The sequence below is a fragment of the Podarcis muralis genome, chromosome 1 (assembly GCF_964188315.1).
Source record: "Podarcis muralis chromosome 1, rPodMur119.hap1.1, whole genome shotgun sequence".
In the NCBI taxonomy this organism is placed as follows: domain Eukaryota; kingdom Metazoa; phylum Chordata; class Lepidosauria; order Squamata; family Lacertidae; genus Podarcis; species Podarcis muralis.
The window spans coordinates 116,639,331-116,663,568 of record NC_135655.1 but is presented as its reverse complement, the minus strand read 5'-3'; the positions used below and the strand labels follow the sequence as shown (position 1 = coordinate 116,663,568).

General features: G+C 44.4%; 1 protein-coding gene across 4 annotated transcripts in view; it reads left to right on the top strand.

The window, feature by feature from the left end:
- Nucleotides 1–24,238, top strand: part of METAP1D (methionyl aminopeptidase type 1D, mitochondrial) — a 103,313-nt gene that overhangs the window by 27,297 nt on the left and 51,778 nt on the right. For 3 of the 4 annotated variants that reach the window (XM_028749676.2, XM_028749667.2, XM_028749656.2), the window contains exon 2: nt 18,268–18,437. In XM_028749676.2, the coding sequence (XP_028605509.1) occupies nt 18,268–18,437 (170 nt within the window). Of the gene's footprint in view, nt 1–9,789; nt 10,010–18,267; nt 18,438–24,238 lie in introns of all 4 variants that reach the window. The other variant, XM_077917053.1, reaches the window with a different exon arrangement.

The following is a 24,238-nucleotide window of genomic DNA, read 5'->3' as shown; positions in this document are numbered from 1 at the left end:
GAGAACAGAAATCGTGCTCCGGCAGCGCGGCAGCAGGAGGAGGCCCCATTAGCTAAAGTAGTGCTTCAGGTTAAGAACAGTTTCAGATTAAGTACGGACCTCTGGAATGAATTAAGTACTTAACCCGAGGTACCACTGTATACTAACCAAGAGCCAAATGGTTCCTTAAATCATGGTTACAGTCGCCAAAATGGAATGTCTGGTTGACATTTGGGGGCACGACAGCTCTAAAGTCTCATTTTTCAAATGATGGACTGACTGTGATCGATTACCAGTTAAACATCTGGCTAGTTCAGATGACCTGGAGGAGCGTCTCCACCTCCATCGTTCTGCCCAGACACTGAGGTCCAGCTCCGAGGGCCTTCTGGCAGTTCCCTCACTGTGAGAAGTGAGGTTACAGGGAACCAGGCAGAGGGCCTTCTCGGCAGTGGCGCCCGCCCTGCGGAACGCCTTCCCATCAGTTCTCAAGGAAATAAACAACTACCTGACTTTTAGAAGACATCTGAAGGCAGCCCTGTTTAGGGAAGTTTTTAATGTTTGATGTTTTATCGTATTCTGCTGGGAGCCACCCAGAGTGGCTGGGGAAACCCAGCCAGATGGATGGGGTATAAATAATATGTTGTTGTTTATTGATTATTATTATTATTGACAACCTTTAGCTAAGTTAGGAACTTTGATAACTTAAAGAATAAAAGTCACTTGATCTAGGGACAATCCACATTCATATTGGCATATTCCGATCTCTTTCTTAATGGTGACATGGACCATTCCTAACATAGGAATATTCTTCACAACTGTGAGCAGGGCAAGGGGGGGGGGGGTATGTAAGTGAAGGCAAGCTACGACAATTAAACTATAACGTTGCTCACCCCTCCAGCTCAGACTGCACAGAAAAAGCATTTTGATTCCTGAAATTCATTCTGATTGTGTAGTTAAAATATAACTGATAGAGTTCCACAGGATGTGGTATTAGTGTGTGAAAGCAGTCAAGATCCAAGGACCCCCCAGGCATGCTCCTCCAAGTGGTGGAAATGTCAGGTGCCATCCTGGCACCCTGGCATCTTCACTTGGTCGCAAGTGGCCGATTGTTGTTGTTTAGTTGTTTAGTCGTGTCCTACTCTTTGTGACCCCATGGACCAGAGCACGCCAGGCACTTCTGTCCTCCACTGCCTCCTGCAGTTTGGTCAAATTCATGCTGGTAGCTTCGAGAACACTGTCCAACCATCTCGTCCTCTGTCATCCCCTTCTCCTTCTGCCCTCCATCTTTCCCAACATCAGGGTCTTTTCCAGGGAGACTTCTCTTCTCATGAGGTGGCCAAAGTATTGGAGCCTCAGCTGCAGGCTCTGTCCTTCCAGTGAGCACTCTGGGCTGATTTCCTTCAGAATGGATAGGTTTGATCTTCTTGCAGTCCATGGGACTCTCAAGAGTCTCCTCCAGCACCAGAATTCAAAAGCATCAATTTTTCGGCGATCAGCCTTCCTTATGGTCCAGCTCTCACTTCCATACATCACTACTGGGAAAACCATAGCTTTAACTATACGGACCTTTGTTGGCAAGGTGACGTCTCTGCTTTTTAAGATGCTGTCTAGGTTTGTCATTGCCCTTCTCCCAAGAAGCAGGCGTCTTTTAATTTCGTGACTACTGTCACCATCTGCAGTGATTATGGAGCCCAAAAAAGTAAAACCTCTCACTGCCTCCATTTCTTCCCCTTCTATTTGTCAGGAGGTGATGGGACCAGTGGCCATGACCTTAGTTTTTTTGATGTTGAGCCAATAGCCTATAGCCAGGTTCAAAATGCACCTAGCACCTGGCGAATTTCAAACACTGGCCATCACTATGGGCCAACAGAGGAGGATGGGCTGTGGGCCCAAAGAAGGGAGGAGCCTACAGGAGAAGGGGTGGAGTTGGCAGAGAGACCCTGAGGGCTCCCCAAAATGTCTCTAGCCCAAACTCCTGTAGTTTCCCCATTCTAAGGGAGTGGGGAATCAATGTTATTGTTCAAACTTTGGAAGGATTAATATTTAATTTTGTAGTAGCATGAAAGATACCTAAAATGTATCGTTTGATCATAGGCATGCTGAGGCTTCTGTGGCTGTTACTTGCATTTGTAAATTCTCTCTCAATGGGAGGCTAACCCCCATAATGTATAAAATTGTGTTTTCAGATTCCTGCAACTGCTGCTTATAAAACAAGATAATGCAGGTAATTAACCAAACCTGACACAGTGGAGGAAAATGCTCACTGCTAGATGCCATTTCCAAACAAGCAGTATTTTATTAAAAGATTTCTCTCAGAAAACAAATTCTGACATAATTTATACTTTTCTCCATTGTTGAGGTAAGGCTGGCTTTACGGCTCAAGCAACGGTTGCTGTAGTTTCTCAGGTACATGGCTGCAAAACTGAAATTAAAATATAATGCCCTCCAACATTTCCCCTATGAAAATAGGGCCGTCCTATTCCATCATAATAGTTTTAATACATATACTTTGCCCATATGCCAAGCCACTGTGGGCAGCTTCCAACATACAGTGGAACCTCAGTTTTCGAGAGTCTCGGAAGCCAAATGATTCAGAACCCGAACGTCGAAAACCCGGAAGTAATTGCTTCCGTTTTCAAACGCACCTTGGAAGTCGAACGGCTTCTGAGGTGCGTTTCTCCATTTTTTCAATGGATTTTGCCGACCACCCATTGATCCTCGGTTTTCGAACGTTTTGGAAGTCGAACAGTCTTCCGGAATGGATTACGTTCAAAAACCGAGGTTCTACTGTATATAAAAACATAATAAAACATTAAACATAAAAACCTTCCCTATACAGGGCTGCCTTCAGATGACTTGTGGGTCAAATAACTCCATACGCTCCAACATTTCTCAGATGGAAATAGGGTTATCCTGAGGAAAAGTAGGACATTTTGGAATTAAATCAGAAACCAGGAGAGCTTTTGTAAACCTGGAACTGTCCCTAGGAAATAGGGACACTTGGAGGGTATGAAATATTGGTGAGTAACTGTGGGGTTGGTATCTATTTTATTTATACAGTAGGTAAAGAATGTTAAGAGTAGCTTGCATTGGCGAGTACAGAAACTATTATGCCAGATTCTTCATTTTCTTTATGGATTTTCTTCAGGGATTTATGTTAAAAACCAGGAACACTGACAGTATTATTACTGTTTCTAAACCAGGTTATTTTCCTGTACACATATAGCACAGGAAGCAATATGTACATATTAGTACATTGTACACAGAATACACTTTTTAGCTTTGCAAAAAAAGTAAGTGAAGCGTTGTACGCAACACGTAAAGGACACAAACCAATAGGAACGTTGCCTATACCATTGAAATTAGTGGGAGTTGTGTAAGCATGCATTAAATATTTCCCAGTGGGTTGCACTTGGGAGATGTGCCTGTTAACAATTATTTATCTTAATGCCTGCTCATTAGTAGGCTTTTGTCTGTGTTTAAAAATCTAAATACTAAATCTGTTGAATGCTTAGTTTCCTGTCAAAATTGAGATTTGGGGGTCAGGAGAGTTGCTATCACTTCAAATTGGATAATCCACAAAAGATATGAGCAAATCTGTACATTCTGGTTATAATTGTAGACATAAAGTTATGTGTTTTCCCCTTTATAACAGAAGTGCAAGCAAGTTAATAGGAATGTTTCTTTAACTGGTTGTTTTTTTTTAAGTTGAAATTTGCCAGATGTGCTAGTTTGAGGCCTGTATTCCCCTGGTGTTAACCATGTGTGAACCTTTTTTTAAAAATCGCTCTGCCCAGCATTTGGATCTGACTTGTTTCATTGAGCTCTCTTGTTGGCTCTTGACTTAAGCTTTCTCTTTATGCCATGCTAGCAGTGGGAAATTTTATCAAAAAGAATATTGAGATGTGAATTCTAGATTTTCTGCTTTCTTCGTAACCCTTTTTACTGTACTGGCTGTAGAGACACGATTTCTTTTTATCAAAGAAATGCCTGTGGTGTTAAAGAAAGGGGGAAGGGTTAAGAATCCCGTTTTTTAAAAATAGAAAACGCATTACATCTATCCACACTTTTATTAATAGACAATGAAACCCCTTTGGTCGAAGGATGAATGGAAGAGGCTTGCAATACTCTGCTGCGGCTGTTCTCTGTACACACACACCCCAACAGCTTCAGCGTTTTGTTCAGCAAAGCACTAAATTAACTGGTCTTACTGACTTTTGTTTTCTTGGGTCTTCCCCCCCCCCCCCAATCTCTTTTTTTAAATGTACAACCGCTGGGGCAATCATCGGCGTAAGATTTGGGGATTTATTTTTAAGGGTGTAAAACGAGACGTCTTCCGACTTTCTCTAGGCTTGTTAAAGTTGCACGGTATCAATTGCTATTGATAAAAGGTGGCTCCGAGCCAACTTCCTGGGAAAAAGAGCTCTGGGGAAGGGTCAGGGTTTGTCGTGACCCAGGCACTATTGCTTGAATGTTGTTATTATTGGGCCAGAGTACCCTTAGGCTGTCATCCTTCCTGTACTGATTCTGCAGAGTTTCCAACTTACCTTCCTCTATGCAGCATAAAAAAAGCAAAATAAAGCAACCTCGTCTCTTATGCTTGCAGCACAAGGACTGCATTATTCTCAGAGATATTGCGACCACAGCATGAATGTTGAAAATGGAGTCGAGGAAATGAAAAACAAGCCACGCCAGTGGTTACGAAAGTGACGGCTGAGATTTAATATGCGGTAGTTTACACAGTTAGGGATGCGGGTGGCGCTGTGGGTAAAACCTCAGTGCCTAGGACTTGCCGATCGCATGGTCGGCGGTTCGAATCCCTGCGGCAGGGTGCGCTCCCGTCATTCGGTCCCAGCGCCTGCCAACCTAGCAGTTCGAAAGCACCCCCGGGTGCAAGTAGATAAATAGGGACCGCTTACCAGCGGGAAGGTAAACGGCGTTCCGTGTGCTGCGCTGGCTCGCCAGATGCAGCTTGTCACACTGGCCACGTGACCCGGAAGTGTCTGCGGACAGCGCTGGCTCCCGGCCTATAGAGTGAGATGAGCGCACAACCCTAGAGTCTGTCAAGACTGGCCCGTACGGGCAGGGGTACCTTTACCTTTACCTTCGTTTACACAGTTGCAAAATGTGCATGTTGCTGATCGATATTAGGTGAGCTGGGCATTATTTGAGTCAACTGCAAAACTTCACATTCACAAAGAATAGCGTCCAGGCAAATTCTGCTTCGTTTAGGAATCCTGATAACAACCGATTTACAACATGGCTTCATAGTTGCATCGACATGTGTGGTCATGGGAATATCCCTCCTAGGTGAGGACAGTGGCCAGTTGAACACCATGGGTGGTCAACTTGCGGCATGAATATCAGAAATGGGACAAGAACAGGGGTTTGTGCCATTCCTGGACAAGGTAGGAATATAGTCAGGCCTGGTTTCCTCTCCAGTGCTCCTTGGCTCAGGCTGGAATCAAAACAGCTCCAAGGTGTGGCTTGGGGGATAGGACTTGCTTTGGACTTGGACCAGACCTGCAAAAGCTGCCTTCCATCTAGAACGTTAGACAAAATGTACAGTATCTAGCACTGACCCAGCTATAGAAGCAAGCTATACAATTCCATGATGTCCCAAAATTCCAGGGCTGCCTCCTTCAGCCGGGTCAAAATCTTGGAGAGAAAGTCAGTTTGGGAGGAAATACACAGGTTAGGGCAGTGGTTCTCAAACTTTCCCCCCCTCTGGGCCACACTTTCGGAATAAAGATCTGCTCAAGCATTTTATTTTATTTTAATTGAGAAGAAATACATAGGAAAACAAAAAGAAACAATCCTAGCAGTACAGTGGTACCTTGGGTTAAGTACTTAATATGTTCCAGAGGTCCGTTTTTAACCTGAAACTGTTCTTAACCTGAAGCACCACTTTAGCTAATGGGGCCTCCCGCTGCCGCCGCACCGCCGGAGCATGATTTCTGTTCTCATCCTGAAGCAAAGTTCTTAACCCGAGGTACTATTTCTGGGTTAGTGGAGTCTGTAACCTGAAGCATATGTAACCCGAGGTACCACTGTACTTGATTTATAGCGTAGAACACAACTGCTTTATAATAGGATCATGGGACATCAAGAAAGTAAAACGCAATGCGGCTACATAAGATGACTAATCATTCCCAAAATATAATTATAAACGAGCCTCTTACACATGTATCTTAAGTATGTTTAAAAGTTCAAGTGAGAGGTGTGAGCTTGCTGTGGCCAGGTAATCTCATTTATATTAAGTCTAATTTGAGATAAACAAACCCTCATTCCTTTGGATCTTCCCTGCATACTTTCCATCCTCTCCTGCCACATCGGTGTGGCGCACCACACACCGTTTGAGAACCACTGGGTTAGGGGTTCATTGGCTTGGTGAGGGTCTCTGCATTCCAGAACAGCCTTTCCCAACCCAGCTATCGTTGGGCTCCTCATTGTTTCTGACCATTGGGCCATGCTGGCTGGACAGATGGAAGCTGTAGTCCAAAAACATATGGGGACCTAAGGTTGGGAAAGGTTGTTCTTGAAGACACACTGAGAAGCTCTTGGGTCTCTGTCACCTGTCTAGGGCAAGAGCAATCTTAGGAACATAACACTGAGTCAGACAATTGGTCCATCTAGCTCAGTGTTGCCTTACACTGAGTGGCAGCTGCTCTCCAGGGTTTCAGGCAGGGGTCTCTCCCAGCCCTACCTGGGATTGAATTTGAGACCTTCTTTGTGCAAGGCTGGTGCTCTACCACTGAGCTGTTCCCCTTCCTTATAGCCACTGGTGTGAAGAGGGGGAACTGCAAAACTGGTGATCTTTAAAAACTAGAATAGTTGTTGTTGTTGTTTAGTTGTTTAGTCGTGTCCGACTCTTCGTGACCCCATGGACCAGAGCACGCCAGGCACTCCTGTCTTCCACTGCCTCCCGCAGTTTGGTCAAACTCATGCTGGTAGCTTCGAGAACACTGTCCAACCATCTCGTCCCCTTCTCCTTGTGCCCTCCATCTTTCCCAACATCAGGGTCTTTTCCAGGGAGTCTCCTCTTCTCATGAGGTGGCCAAAGTATTAGAGCCTCAGCTTCAGGATCTGTCCTTCCAGTGAGCACTCAGGGCTGATTTCCTTCAGAATTGAGAGGTTTGATCTTCTTGCAGTCCATGGGACTCTCAAGAGTCTCCTCCAGCACCATAATTCAAAAGCATCAATTCTAGATGCTAGACTAGTACCCCTATGTTATTAATAGTATCCCTATGTTATTAATAGGTTTTATAGTACTTATGACCTTGATTATTTAACAATATCTTCCTCTCCCCCTCCATTTATTTTTGGCTTTTTGATTAGATGGGCACTTTTATAACAGAGTGGTAAGATAATTCTGTTACACCAAACTGATGATATAGAAGTGTATTTCTGAGAAGTGTATTTCTGAGCAGCATCCCAGTCAAGTATTGTTCATGGAAAGTGTATTGTTATGCTGTTTGGCATGTAATACAGTAGAAGGACACGGGTGGCGCTGTGGTCTAAACCACCGAGCCTCTTGGGTTTGCTGATCAGAAGGTCGGCAGTTCGAATCCCCGCAATGGAGTGAGCTCCCATTGCTCTGTCCCAGCTCCTGCCAACCTAGCAGTTCGAAAGCACGCCAGTGCAAGTAGATAAATAGGTACCGCTGTGGCAGGAAGGTAAATGACATTTCCATGTGCTCTGGTTTCCGTCACGGTGTTCCGTTGTGCCAAAGCAGTTTAGTCCTGCTGGCCACATGACCCAGAAAGCTGTCTGTGGACAAACGGCAGCTCCCTTGGCCTGAAAGCGAGATGAGCGCCGCAACCCCATAGTCGCCTTTGACTGGACTTAACCATTCAGGGGTCCTTTACCTTTACCTTTATGGTAGAAGGGCCATTCACCTCCTTGAGCAGCCTTCCCCAACATGAGGCACTCTAGATGTTTTGAACTACAAATCCCATCGTTGGCCATGCTGTTGTAGTCCAAAACATCTCGATGGCACCACATTGGGGAAAGCTATCCTAGGGCAACAAAAATTCACTTAGGGCAAGTTGCTTCAGACATTATATAGAGTATGTTCTTCTGATTAAAATTTCGGCACACACTAGACCTCAGGGTAACTAGCCTCGCTGAGATGCCAAATAGTTTATCAACTGAAAATGCTGAACTTGATCTTGTCTCAACACTATCTTGGATTTATACTATCAGCGAAGTGTTTTATTGGATTTTAACACTGTATGATTATAGCCTGCTTTAGGTTACATGAGGAAGGGCAGGTAAGAAATCTTCTACATAAATAAATAAAGGTTCCCCCCCCCCCCCCAAGTCTCTGGAAACTGCAGATTAAACAATTACTTAAAAGTATATCATAGAATGCAATTCTTTCAATGATCGGCCTCTAGATTACTTTCCTAAGTACAGTCATACCTCATGTTACATTTGCTTCATGTTAGGTTTTTTCAGGTTATGTCCTGTAGCGACCTGGAAGTACAGTGGTGCCTCGCAAGACGAAATTAATCCGTTCCGCGAGTCTCTTCGTCTTGCGTTTTTTCGTCTTGCGAAGCACGGCTATTAGCGGCTTAGCGGCTATTAGCGGCTTAGCGGCTATTAACGGCTTAGCGGCTTTAAGAAAAAGGAAACAAACTCGCAAGAACTCACAAGACGTTTCGTCTTGCGAAGCAAGCCCATAGGGAAATTCGTCTTGCGGAACGACTCAAAAAACGGAAAACCCTTTCATCTAGCGAGTTTTTCGTCTTGCGAGGCATTCGTCTTGCGGGGCACCACTGTATTGGAATGGGTTACTTCCAGGTTTCGCCGCTCGTGCATGTGCAGAAGCGCAAAATGACATCATGCGCAGAAGCGGCAAATCGCAACCCGTGCATGCGCAGATGTGCCGCTGCGGGTTGTGCTCTTTTCATGTTGCAAACGGGCCTCCGGAACGGATCCCGTTCGCAACCAGAGGTACCACTGTAACAAACTCAGTTCATTCATGGGCAAGGAGATGTTGTAGTTCAGGACTGGGGAACTTGTGGTCCTCCAGGTGTTGTTGGGGCTCCAACTTCCATCAGCTCCAGCCAGGATGGCCAGTGGCCAAGGATGATGAGAACATCAAGAGGGCCACAGGTTCCCCATCCCTACTACACTGGAACTGATTCACAGGTGTAGTATAGATTGCTAATTTTGCTGCCAGGTCTGTGTTCCCTGTGCATTCCATTTCCATTGTCAAATTCATCATGTGGGTGTGGATGAACATCATGGATAGGTGGGTGAACATGTGTGTTTACATATCTTTCCAGCCATTTAGGTCGCTATTTTTTTAGACTGATCCTGTATTTCTACTAAGCATGCGTACTAGGAGGTAATCCCCATTTTCCAAAAAGTTTAGGTAGCCAGTGGTAGCCAGCAACCACTGACTAGGCTAAGACTATACATTGACAGAGTCAATTGCAATAGTGCCACTTCAACCCCAGTCAAAGTCCAGGGCTCTGTCCTTTGGGCAGCACAGGTTCTCTTGCCCATCACCTTCCTCCAAATCATGGAATCATATAATTGTAGAGTTGGAAGGGACCCTGAACATCACCTAGTTCTAGGCCAACTCCCTACAATGCAGGACTATGTAGCTATTCCATACAGGGATGGAACCAACAGCCTTGCCATTATCAGCATCACAAATGAACAAGTTGGAACAAATGTAGCTCCGCGTTGAACTTCTGACAGGTGGGCATTCTCTGTGGCCTGCACTATTGTTCTGTGTATGCGGTAAAGATTTGTTATATGTCCAGAGCTGGTGTAAGGTGCTTCATATCCTTGCAGGAGGCTCCCTCAGTCCCCAGAAGTCCTGTGGCCAGTAGTAGCAGACCATGGGGTCAGGCAGAGCTGCTTTCCTGATATTGATACCTCCGCAGCTTGCCTGAACAGCACTAGAGCAGTGCGGCAGCGGAGTCAGGACTGGATAGATGCAGTGGCAGGAACACCAGACGAACCTCTTTGCGTCCACACAGCGCTGAATTTACCTAGCTCCAGTGCCATTCAGGTAAGCCACAGGGCTGCTTCTTCCTACCATGCTTGCTGCAACTCCTCCTGGTTTTGTCGCTCTTCTTCTGCGTTGCTGCCGCCCTCCCTGAGCATTCAGGCAGTGGCAACAGTGAGGAGATGAAGCAGCCTCTCAGTGGCATAGCGTGGGTTTCCACTGCCCAGGGCTGCGCGGAGGGGGTGGGTGGGAGGGAGGAAAATGGATGGAACACGCATGCGCATGCAGCTGCCTAATGGCGTATACATCACCCAAGGGATTGCAGCTACAGAGATAAGAAAAGAAGAGTTGTTCCGTTGTCTGGAGAGATCGCTTCCTGGTTCGCATGGAGAAGCTCTTTTCAACAGAGTCAGCGCACAGCACTGAGTGTTGAAATTTTGCGCCCCCTAACATTTTTGAACCCCTGTTCCCCTCCCACACTACACCACTGGAGCAGCCTCCTGTATCTCCCCCCTTGAACCTGGAGCCAGCATTTTGCAAAAGCTCTCCAAAGAATGATCTGGATAGACCGGCTTGCAGTCTGAAAAAGTAAGCAGACTGTGGGGGCATGAAAGTTTCAGAGGATTCCCAGGGCTTGTTTTGTTTAGGGTGGCCATGGCACAGCAAGGATGGATTCACAAGAGGGGAACAGACTGCGGTGGGTGGGAGTTCCTGCCTCTAGGGAACTTGTAGGCTTAAGAGGCTAGGATTTGTGAAGTGTGGGGCGGGTGGTGAGGGGGGGGGAGAGAGAGAGAAACACATGAGAATTGTCTTCCTTGGGGCTAAACATTTCTTCTAAGGGGCCTGTCCTGTAGCCATGATTTCCTGCCACGGAGGGAAAAGGCCTGCGAAGCATCTGGAGAGAAGGAGACTCTCTTTACCAGCTTGTTTCCTGTACGTTAAATTGGAAGGCCTTGTCTGTGCAAATAGATTTCAAAATAGAGCCTGCCCTTTGACTGTCTCTGTAATTGCATGGCTCTTGCAGTGTTTTATTTGGCTGCCAGAGTAGTTAACCCCTGGAAGTAAAGGGTTGAGGATGGCGTGACCAGCACGGGTGTGTAGACATGGCCATGTGAATGCCGCCTTGTTTAAATAAGCCTCCTTACCCACGGCCCTTTTTCTCCAACATTTGTACTCTCTCTCTCTCTTTGTGTGTGATATATATATATATATATAAGTACCACACATATATAGATATTTATCACATGCAAAAAGTTGATTTAAAATATGCTAGCTCCTGGGTGTACAGATAATGAGGTGGTTTTAGCTACCCAAAAGGGGGGAGGGAGTTTTTTCACTGCTTTGATGTAACCCACATCTGTCAAGCCTGGCTGGGGGTAGGGGGTTGAATTTGTTTTTGTTTAATTTCAAGGGCTCTTGTCTTCCTTATTTGCCCAATCAGTTTAAGCTTCTGCCCCAGGCACTCCCTTGTGCTGTTCTTTTCTTCTGCCAGCGCACAGGTTATGGCGTGTGAAATGTGAGCTCCACTTCTCTTGCGCAGGTTACAGAGAGTTGCAAAGACCCTTTAATCTTTCGCGGTGTGGTTTTCAAGCACATGTACCCAGCCCATCCCCAACCCCCCGGAATACAACACAGATACAGATACATCGGTCTATCATTGAGCGCTTGGGGTCCTGCCTTCTAAGAATCTGTGTTGTGACTTATCTTTGCGTGAAACATTTGGTGTCTCTGTTTGGGAAATTTGAACCGCGTATCTAGAGTTAAGAATAAAAGCCTTGCACATTCCGGTTGAATTTGTTAGAGTCCGTAGTCCGTTTTCTCTCTCAACCTGTTGCAAAAGAGTTATCCAGATTTAAGATTTATTTATTTTTTTGAAAAACCTGGAGGCACAGACGAGCTTTGTTGCTTATCCCTTTGTGCAGTTTTCTAATGTACTAAATATATTAAACATCTTGAAATATGGGTTTGCAAATTAGTAATTTCTTTTAAAATTGTCAGACAATTTTGAATTCAGATCAGACATTAGTGGGAAATCGCTAATAATTTAATGCTTGATTCAGACAAATTTTCTTCACCCAGTAATCAGTTTCTTAAGAATGATAGCCTAATGGGCCTTTGTACTTGATATTGTCCACTTTTTGAAATTATAAATGTTTTGGTTTGGGGTATTTAATTGGCATTTGCAAATTGTATTACAATTGGTTAGTATTTCACAATTTTCGAATTCTTTGTTGAGTGTGTGGTGTGTGTGTGTGATATTTTAATTAGCAGTTGCCTTTATTTACACTGTCATCTCTGCTGTGGCAAATTTTCAGCAGCTTAATTTTGAGGTTAACCAAACAGGTTTTAATAGTTTGATGAAACATGAGAGCACTTGCACTAATGTGTGGTGAAAATAACGTGGGCTTCTAGTTCCAGTTATTGATGGACTATGTTACTGCTCTCTGGAACATAAAGCAATTATTCCTGCAACTATTAAATAAGAAACACTTTAAAAGGAGTCATTGCCAACCTTTCTCTTCGGGGTGGGGGATCTTGTTGACCGGAAGAAAAGTCACATCTGAATTACTAAAATCAGCTTAATTAAGGGTCATTTTGGAAATACACATAAAAATCCTTATTGCTCAATAGGTGAAATGGAAGCATTTCATTATATACTGTAGCATGCATGAACAGATAATAATTAAAACAGACCTGCAGTAAAGAGGCTAATAAATGTGGGGCATGTAGCTTGCTGTAAAATTAAAATACTCTTTCCACTCCAATCATCATCAGCTGAGTTCTTCATTCATCCCCTTTAACTGAGTCCGTTAAAAGAGAACCAAGAATGGTTTTAATAAAAAGGTTGCTTTTTTCTGCAAGTTATTGAAGAGGAAGCACCCCAGCAGAACTATATTACTGAATGCTAGTTAGTATCCCTGAAAAAAAGTATAAGAACAAAGGTGTAGCTTTTATGAAGGACACGAACCCGTTTTACATCAATATTCAAAGCAAAGTAGAAAAATGACAACAGCCAAAGAACCCAACGGCTGATGGGATTTTTATTATGTGCGCTGCTAATTCCTGTTATAGAAGTTTGTAAAGGTGTGATTTATTCATCACAATTTCCTCTGTAGATTTGCAGCCTCTAGGGTACAGTAGTAGGTGGTCAATTTTGCACCGCTTTTAAGATTAGTAGTACAGAATGCTAATTTTGATGTGTGTGTTTTTCCTTGCGGTTCGTAGCCCATTCCCCCATAGAAGTATTTTAAAACTAAAACTGCGCCCGGTAAGCAGGCCTTTGGTGTTGTTGATAAATCAGTGGGCTTAAGTATATATATAATACCACATTTGGTTTTTAAAGCAGTATTTCATCCTTCTTTGAGATGTACATCTAGGGCACTAAACAGTTTAATGCATGAGAGGCTGTCAGCTGTAGAATAAACAGGAGTAAACAGAATTTGACAATGGCTTAGATTTGCGTAAAGTGTTCTTGTCGGGTGGAGGCGAAGTCTGTAGCAACTAGATTGAGAAACACAGCCCGCAGTTCTTGTCTCCAGTGATGGATGATGTTAGTGTATCAAATGGGCTGTGAATGTTAGAAGTTTGGAAACTTGAGTGGATTTGGAGATTTTAAAAAGTACATTATTTGTAAAGAAAACAAGCCGAGGCAGAGTAGGCTTTTTTCCCGTTGTTCTGAAGACCCTCTCCGCGTATTAGATTTCGCCCTCATCATGCTTGCTTAGACTGCCTTTTATGTTAAAACCCCGAGGAGGGGAATAATTCTGGTTTCATTTTTTTACGTGTGTTTATCTTAACACATTTCTTTGCAAAGGCTCTTCTTTGTGTGCTGTTGCTGCCTGGTCCTACGCTGGGGCGTAACTCTCTCCCCGCTGCTGCAGCATCCTGCATGAAACAAATGAGCTGGTGTTGCAAGTTGCGTTGGAAAGCGAGGGAGGAAAGAAAACCCTTGCTGCAGCTTGCAGCAGTCACAAGAGGGAGCTGAGGGCTGGCTACATGGGCCTTAGGATGGAGCTGAAGCGGCCTGCCTCCCATCTATACCTCCCGAAGCCCCTCTCTGTTCTATTCCTTCTCTGTGCTTGGCATAGCCGTGGTGAGATCTGCTTGTTTGGCAACAGGAGAGCCAATTCTTCCTCTTGCCTGAAGCAAGGAAACGTCAAAAAAACCCCAAAAACCCTTGCATCTGCCGTTGAAGCTGCGAACACAATCTTGTGCACAGCAGGCCATAGGATCCGGCCTTTATTGCGTCCTATCCCTTAATTCCAGCATATAACAAACAGCATATAACAATTATTACAGACACCCCAAGTGTCCTTGTTTTCCATGGACAGTCCCGGATTTACAGAAGCCGTCCTGGTTTCTCATTCAATCCCAGAATGTCCTGCTTTTCTTTAGGACGTCCTAATTTTCACCGGAGAAATGTTGGAGGGTATGGAGTTATGCGACCCCCGAGCCAAGGAGATAAGGAACTATACATCCTTTAGAAGACATAAAGGTATAGGGAAGTTAATAATAATAATAATAATAATAATAATAATAATAATAATAAAATTATTTATACCCCGCGCATCTGGCTGAGTTTCCCCAGCCGCTCTGGGCGGCTCCCAATCGAGTGTTAAAAACAATGCAGCGTTAAATATTTAAAACTTCCCTAAACAGGTTTGTTTTTATGTATGTTGGAAGCCACCTAGAGTGACTGGGGCAACCCAGTCAGATGGACAGGGTATAAATAATAAAATCATTGCTATCATCATCGTTGTTAAATAGAATGTCCTTATTTTCACTGGAGAAATGTTGGAGGGTATGTTATTATTGGAGGGGTTCTCAACATTATCCTGTCATTTTATTACTCACTTTTAGAATATATTCTTTCTCTTCCTCCCCACCCCACCCTTTTTTCCCCCTTTTGGAAAAGTGGTGAAAGTTTAAGAGAACTTTGACTACTGAGTTTGCGGTCATTGTCAAGAGCCACATTGTGGAAGGGGAAAAGACACCCATTGTTTCAGTTTGGGTACTTGGGAATTAAGCACTTTATAAACTCTTTGTGAGTTGCTTTACCACCCTTACTCATATTTACAGTATCTCAGCCAAAAAGTGCATGACTTGACAAAGGCAGGATCTATGTCTAAGCAGGGATTTAAACTTAAGTCCGGTTCTCTAATTTTTGGACTTTGCTGGCTGAGGGAGCCAGCTTGTCATTAATTGAAAGGTTACTTAATTTCTTTCTTTCTGCTTCTTCTTAAATGTCTATGCATGCTCTGGCTTGACAGCAAACTCCTTCTTAGATAGGGAAACGTTGAAATGCACTTCTGTGATGAACGAATCAGCGCGGCCTGATTCATAACAGAGTCTAAAGTTATTCGCAGTGCAATGCCATGTATTTATTTTTTTTTACACCCAAGTTAGTCACACTGTGTTCAGCAGAACTTACTCTGGCCCTCCAGATGTTTGGGACTACAATACCCATCATCGCTGACCACTGGTCCTGTTAGCTAGGGATGATGGGAATTGTAGTCCCAAACATCTGGAGGGCCAGAGTTTGCCTATGCCTGCTCTTGGGCTTCCCAATCAGAAGGTTGGCGGTTCAAATCCCCGTGACGGGGATTTATTTATTTTAAAGTTATGTGTCTCTTCCATGGCTCGCATGGGTATCTTTCCATGAGCGATTATGTATCTACCTCTGGCTTCCTGGCAGACCTGTGAACTGTTCCACATGTTCAGGACAGGTGTTTTAATGAGTCTCTTGGGCTCCCTGCCTTTTACACAAGTCCCTACACGACGTAACAGTCCTTCCAAAATCTCTCCGAACCACACAAGAGGTAGCCCTCCCCCCCCCCTTAATTACCAGACAGAGCGCGCTCAGTATATTTCAGGCTCGTCTGCGAGAGCTGGATTTAAGTCATCCCTCTGTGTTCCTGTGCCATTAGTCCATATACTATACTTCTGGGATAATGGAGTAGAGAAAGTTGCTGGTAATGTGTTGGGCCTCTGTTGTCCCTTGAGGTGCTATACAAATCTAAGCAATTTTCGCTTACTTGCCACTTGTCAAAATCTGGAAAGAACATTATGAACCCTGCAGAAATTCTTAAAATGGCAGCTCCTATTCAGCCAGGGCTTTTGTTCTGTAATTTTTGGGCTCCTGAAAGGAGTGCCCCACTGTTCTAATTAAAATAAATGGGCAAAGGACAGGCTTCTGCATTTCACATGTTCTATGGAGTACTAAGGGCTGGGGGGGTGGGGAGTATAAAAGAAGCCAAATATTTTACAAATGTAGAGGGGAAATGTCTGTACCATAGCTACAAAGGCTGTATTTTGTAGGGGGTGGGGGGAACAGGTAGAACCAAAAAGCTGGTAGCCTTGAAGAAAACAAACAGTGACAAGTTTCCCCCCAACATTTTCTAAAACTATATATATATATACACACACACACACACACACACATATACATATACATATACATATATATATATACACACACATATATATACATATACATATACACACATATATATATACACAAACACACATACACACACAGTGGTACCTTGGGTTACATACGCTTCAGGTTACATACACTTCAGGTTACAGACTCCGCTAACCCAGAAATAGTACCTCGGGTTAAGAACTTTACCTCAGGATGAGTACAGAAATTGCGCGGCAGCAGCGGGAGGCCCCATTAGCTAAAGTAGTACCTCAGGTTAAGAACAGTTTCAGGTTAAGAAGGGACCTCCAGAACGAATTAAGTTCTTAACCTGAGGTGCCACTGTACAGTTTTACCAAGTACTGTATAAACATTTTTAGCAAATCACATTTAAAGTGCATTGATAGCATTTTAACAGGCATGGCTTCCTCCAAAGTACTGTATCCTGGGAGCTTCAGGTTATAAAGAGTTTCAGTTCCTGGCACCCTTAACAAACTACAGTTCCCAGTGCTTTAAATGACCAAATCACTCTTACTTTACCATTCATTCAGGCCTTGCTATTCCTTCCCCAAACTCCATCCTCTCCCTCTGTTGTTGTTTTTCATTGTCTAACTTAGACTGGGGGGTAGGCGGTAAAATTCGATATAACAACCAATAATGTGTCCCTTTTCTATAAAATTGTATGACCATGTTATACAGATGTCCTGTATTGGGTGCAAAGGATGAATGAAAGCGAGATATATTTATGTTGAAGATATGTGATACAACTGCTGGGATAGCTCAGTCGGCAGAACATGAGACTCTAAACCTCAGGGTCGCGGGTTCGAGCCCCACGTTGGGCAAAAGATTCCTGTATTGCGGGGGGTTGGACTTAGATGACCCTCGTGGTCCATTCCAGCAATGATTATATGAATAAATGAGTAAAAAGTCCCCAGTAAGAAGGAGATCGCTACTCATCAAAGAAAGGAAACTTCCAGATAAGGCTCCTTGTTTAACCATGACCACAGGGGGGAAAGTATTTCCATACAATAGTTTTGGTTGTCCTGGATAAATTAATAGGGAGGGGGGAAACTGGTGCATCATCATCAGGAACTAACTGGGTTCCATGTTAGAGGTAAGGAGAAAATATTTTGTTCCAAGAGCAGTTGTTTGGAAACTATGGAGGACTTTTGCTGCTCTCACTTTATGGGTGCATACTAATGTGTCTGATAGTAAGCTATATCCTCTTTGATATGGGACTGTCTGCTAATAAGGTTAGATAACCTTCTATTCTGGAGTTAGGCCCAGTTTACCTGAAGGAGCATCTCCAGCCCCAAGTTTCCAAGCACAATTCAAAGTGTTGGTGCTCACTTTTAAAGCCCTAAACATCCTCGGCCCTGTATACCCAAAGGAGCATCTCCAGCCCCATCATTCAGCCTGAGCACTGAGGTCCAGTTTCAAGGGCCTTCTGGCAGTTCCCTCACGGTGAGAAGTGAAGTTGCAGAACTATGCAACTTTTAGAAGACACCTTAAGGCAGCCCTGTATCAGGATGTTTATAATGTTTGATTTTTAAAAATGTTTTTATATGTGTTGGAAGCCACCCAGAGTGGCTGGGGCAACCTAGCCAGATGGGTGGGGTATAAATATTATTATTATTATTATTATTATTATTATTATTATTATTATTATTATTTATACTAGATAGAAGATGCTGACATCCTTCCCAGCAAATACTGTTCTGTGAGTGTAAATAAGCTACGCTTAAAAAGATTTAGCAAAGCAGAACTTTCTAGAGGGCATAGGGTTTTGTTGTGGGTTTCATTGGTAGTTTTAGTATGATTGTAACAGCAATGCCGTCGTAAAATGCTATTTAATCATTCCTTTTATGTAGATATTATATATATCTATATCAATCCACAGGTTGCACGACTGGCCGTCAGCGACTTTTCTCTTCATCAGTTGATCATATCTACTTACACAAGCAGTCAAGCATTCAGCAAAGAAGATATCTCTTTTTCCAGAGACAAAGAAATGCTCCCTATAGCATAGTCTGGCCAGCTACGGTTTCTCCGGCTCATCCAGTTCCTAAGGTACTGTAATTTCTATTATCTGATCCTTTCTCCAGTCAATATAAAGGTTGACTGCACGAGTGATCAAGTACATTCATCCCTGACAGCTGGGAGTTTGAATCATGGTTTTGTTACCAGGGCTGAGATTTGATATTGGAACGCTGGTGCGCCAAGTTCCCTGCTCCCTGCTATGCTAAAGACAGCGCCAAATCAATTTCTCAGCCAGTTTAAATCTGATGCTCCTTCAGCTGCCGCAAACCCAAATGCGCTTTTTGTTTGGTTTTGTTAGTCTCGTTGTTTAAAAAAGAAAGATATTTTGCAATTGATTAGAAGTCAAGTCAATGTGAATTGACTGCACTTGAGGGGGGAAAATATATCACTGTACGTTTTAAAAATAGCAAACTTAAAAACATTTCTGTCCATTTCCAGCTTTGTTTATTTGCTTCCACCTAAAAACTGAAATGCTTATTAAAAGGTCAGCGAGCTGCCCTGCTATGTATCTTATCAAGTAAACCTTCCTGTTACTTGCTGAAACTAGCTTCTTGGAATACAGAGATGGCATATTTTAAAAGGCAACCTGGAAAGTATGGGTTGAGGTTGCGGTTTTTTTAATTTCAATGTTCATTGAAAGTAGTAACTCAAGCTATTTCATAGTTTTGACATACGCGTTGTCCAGTCCTATGCGGTATTTAATCAGAATGAGTCCCATTGGTTTCTATAGGGCTTACTCTCATTGAACTATGCTTAGGACCTGATCTCATGATGATTTGCTCAAAAATTAGTTCAGTGTAAGTCTTAAAGTAAGAAGAGGTACTTAGCTTTCAGGACAACTCCCATTACAATGTCCCAGCTCCTTCAAAGACCTTCCTGCATTCTGTGTGGAGGTCTGTGCTCAATGTGAAGGGAGATTCAAAGCACATTTGGGTAACAACAACAACAACAATTTTGTTATTTATTTGGGCAGCTTCCAACATATATAAAAACATAATAAAACATCAAACATTAAAAACTTCCAGTTACAGGGCTGCCTTCAGGTTTCTTCTAAAAGTTGTTTAGTTATTTGATGGGAGGGCATTCCACAAGGCGGGTGCCACTACCAAGAAGGCCCTCTGCCTGCTTCCCTGTAACCTCACTTCTCGCAGTGAGGGAACCACCAAAAGGCCCTTGGAGCTGGACCTCAGTGTTCTGGCCGAACGATGGGGGTGGAGATGCACCTTCAGGTATACTGGGCTGGGGCCATTTAGGGCTTTAAAGTTCAGCACCAACACTTTGAATTGTGCTTGAAAATGTACTGGGAATCTGTGTAGATCCTTTAGGACCTGTGTTATATGGTCCTGGCAGCCGCTCCCAGTCGCCAGTCTAGCTGCCGCATTCCAGATTAGTTGCAGTTTCCGAGTACAGTGGTACCTCGGGTTAAGTACTTAATTCGTTCTGGAGGTCCGTTCTTAACCTGAAACTGTTCTTAACCTGAAGCACCACTTTAGCTAATGGGGCCTCCTGCTGCCGTCGCGCCGCCAGAGCCCGATTTCTGTTCTTATCCTGAAGCAAAGTTCTTAACCTGAGGCACTATTTCTGGCTTAGTGGAGTGTGTAACCTGAAGCGTATGTAACCCGAGGTACCACTGTAAATACATTTAGAAGCCTCCCCATGATTGGGAACTCCTATGACATGATTAGAACCTCCCTTCAGACCTTCGAGCTCAACACCTGAAGGTCGGAAGTGGAGCTGGCACATGGGGAATGTTTGGGGTGGGGCTTGTATACCTAGCTTGCCCCGCTTTTACCCACCTGCTAGGGCAGGGCGATACAACACGCAGCCCAGGGGCCGCAATTGGCCCTCGGAGCCTTTTTGGGGGCAGCGCTGGGCAACATTTGACACACATACCCCTGCAGCCCTTGCACTGCCTACCCAAAACCAGGTAAGGAGGCACTGGGCTGTGGGAAGGAGACGTGAGGGCTCTGACAAGACCCTCTTATAATCCCCGATATCCCAAGTCTAACATTGCTTCCTCTGGCTATTACTAGCTTCTGTTATGCAAGCTCTGAATTCTGGAAGGGAAACTAGTATCTACATCTTAGATGTTTTCAGAACTCTCAGGGGCAAGTAGTAGCAGAGGTACATGAATTTATCTATAAATGTGGTGCCAGATGAAATGCCAAAAACCGGTTTGCAGAGACTGTGGAATCCAGGAAGCTTGCCTGTTTTCTGAAATGCCTTCAGTGATGCAGATCAATGAAATAAGCCGTGTTCTGTTCTGATTTGCCTGCTCCCTTGCTATATTATTTACTATTACTACTGTAGCTATTGTTGTTATTATTTGTTTTTCTTACCCAAGAAGGTCCCAGGATGCAGCTAAAATAGGCAACAACAGCCCCAACCATAATCCTGTTGGAAAACAAGATATTGTAACAAATCCACCCCCACCTCCATCCAAAAAAATAAAATAAAAATCATTCCATGCAACATGTTACAGGGAGGATACCAAAATCAATATTCAGATTTAAAAGGCTGGAATGGGTAGCTACATACACAAAGCACAATACTAAGACCTGCATGCCTGAGCAACCAATCTGCCTTCTGATTTTAATGTCAAAAGGAAGATAGCGAATAGTGAGAACAACCTCACTGAAAGTGTAATTAAAATGTGTGTGTCTATTATTATGTGTGTCCTGTGTCTGCAAAGAGCAGCACTTTGGCGGCTGCCTTTTTTATATTTTGCGCTGCCTACATTTTGGGTTCCACAGTGCAAATCCTTATCAGAATCAGCCTCGTGGGCCAAATCTGATAGGTGGGCAGGGCCTTCCTACTACCTGTTAGTCACATGACATCACATTATTGGCTGGTGGGCAGGGCCCGCCCACCTGTTGCAATTGGGGTTCCCGCTTGGGAACCGCAGTCAGCCCTGTGTTTCATGCTTTGGGAAGCTCTGAGCATAGGTACAGCAAACTCCTTGTCTGTCCGTCCCCCCCGCCCTTCCTGCCATTTACAAAGGCAGGATAAGCAAGTCTGAAGATTGCAGATGACAAAACGTACCTTTGCCTGCAAAACGTACCTTTGTTTCTCAACTTCGTAGAGTCGGCATATTCCAAAAAGCAAAAACCCGGACACCACCCCCCCAATCGGGGCACCCCTTCCCACCATTGAACATCTCCGTCAGGTGGCTGGCACCGTGAGCCAGCCTCACACTGAAAGAGAGAGGGGGGGGGATAGAAGGGAAGGGAGAGAGAGGTGGAATCTACACACATAAAAACTGAATATGCTTTTTTTAAAAAGCGTTATTAAAAATACATTGAATTTTCCATAAGGCTCACCATTGCCATCTAGTGTCACATTGTATGTTGCACTTGCTTAAAACACACTTAAAACGTTTTATTTGCAGCTATATAGCTGAATCCACAGGGACGCGGGTGGCGCTGTGGGTAAAACCTCAGCGCCTAGGACTTGCCGATCACATGGTCGGCGGTTCGAATCCCCGCAGCGGGGTGAGCTCCCGTCTTTCAGCCCCAGCTCCTGCCCACCTAGCAGTTCGAAAGCACCCCTAAGTGCAAGTAGATAAATAGGTGTTTCCGTGTGCTGCGCTGGTGCTGGCTAGCCAGAGCAGCGATGTCACGCTGGCCACGTGACCCGGAAGTGTCTCCGGACAGCGCTGGCTCCCGGCCTCTTAAGTGAGATGAGCGCACAACCCTAGAGTCGGACACGACTGGCCCGCACGGGCAGGGGTACCTTTACCTTTTAGCTGAATCCACAGAGAGAGAGAGAGCGCAACATCAGAGGGCACCAAGGAGGGAGGCCTGCGCTGAGAAAGAAATCATTATTTTGGCAAGAAATCACCCCTGCTGCTATATATCCAGGTTTCCCCAAGGATTGCTCTCACTTGCATTAGCTGCTGACGGGCGGCCGTGGGTGCGGGTGGGCAGTGATCCGGCATAGCATTGGGCTTGGTTGCATGAGAGAGATCCCTCTTGTACACCCAAGCTCAATACTTTGCAGGATGGCTCTCCCTTCACAACTGCTGAGAGCAAATCTGCTTAGGGCTACATTGCAAAAGTGCTGTTTGAAGCATCTGTCCCCATTTTCCTTGAAATGAAATGCAGCCCCCGCACTTCAGCTGCAACAGGAACATAGGAGTTGCCTTAAAGTGCTTCTCAAAAGCTGTATTTGAAGAAGCTCATGCTCTTCTCTGAACCAGTGACGGCCACTGCTGCCTGCCTGCCTGCTTGCAGGAAAAGCATGTGAACTGCGGCAAACAGTGCTTTTGAGCAGATCTGAATCTCTGCTGATCAGCTGATGTGTGGAGATTGCATCCTGCGGCCTCTATGGCTTGATACCGTTTCATGCTGGGAACAGGGCATGCAGGCAAGGCAAGATTGAGCCCTGTCTTCCTGTCTAGCAGCTGGCATCTTCAGGTGGGCATGGTGTTGGAGAAGTGCCTTTGTAGGCAAAACTAGAACCCCTGGCAATTCAAGAGTGGCCTGTTGGCCTGTGATTCCCCGCCCTTGTTATACAGTCATACCTCGGGTTACAGATGCTTTGGGTTGCATGATTTCAGGTTGTGCACCGCACCGAACCCGCAAGTACCAGAATGGGTTACTTCCGGGTTTTGGCGCTTGTGCATGCGCAGAAGTGCTAAATCGCGCTTTGCGCATGCGCAGAAGCGCCGAATTATGACCCACGGATCGCGGGTTGCGAACGTGCATCCCGCACGGATCACGTTTGCAACCCGAGCATCCAATCTACATAGAATGTCTGGGCTCTACAGTTTAAGGTTAAAGATTGATAAATCATATGATTGAATGTTCCTCCATACAAATACAAAAACCCTATATATAGCATGTTGGAGAGAAGAGTTCTAGCCTAGCCTTTATCCTGACAGGCTTGCTGTCTATGTAGAGGTTTTCATTGGTGTGCTTCTTGGGAGGCACATTTAGTCACACGAGTCTCCACCTGCCTTCTGCAACAGAAGCCCAGTCACAGGTTTACCAATTCATTGAGAAATAGGCCTCACCCTCTGTCCAAAGTCAAGACTAACTCCACATCCCAGTCCCATCCGTCCTGCAGGTAAAGCCACACATCCAAACTGCAGCACTGCACAGGAAGAGAGCATACCTTGCAATAAACATCTCTGGAGAGCAAATAGCTTCAAACGAATGAAGCAAAGCCCGCAGGGTAACGTAAAATCTGAACAAGGGTTTGTTTGGAACCCAAACCTACTTGTATTCACTGCCAGAGCCCAAACCGTTTTTATTTATTCATTAATTCACATACTCACACACTCTTTTGCTTTCTCTAGCAACAATAAAATCCACAGTCCTAGAATATCTCCATCTATAAATAGCCAGTTCCCAAGGTTATCCCTTTTGCCCATTCACAACATTGTGAAGATACAAATGGTGTGCTGTCTGTTTGGGATAGAGGACTGGGAAAGAGTGGGTGGCAATACCATGGTCCAAAAATGAACCTTGACTACAGATCATGGTTTGTTGGGAGCAAAACAAACCACAATGTCTGTGTCAGCCGTAACGCTGAGCCGGAGTTCTTTTCTTCCCAGCATGAGCAGGGATTTTTTTATTTTTGTTTCTTTTGTTCTTTAATATCGTAAGTCACTCTGGGAAGGCCATGGGCAGCATTCGTAAGCGGTCTAAAATATTTTAAATGAATAATTTTTAAATAAATAAAAAAACAGCACAAAGTTGCTCTCACAGACCTTCCAAGTGTCCCTATTTTCCAGGGACGTCTCTGATTTAGAGAAGCCATCCCAGTTTCCGATTAGATCCCGGAATGCCCTGCTTTTCCTTATGATGTTCCTACTTTCATTGGAGAAA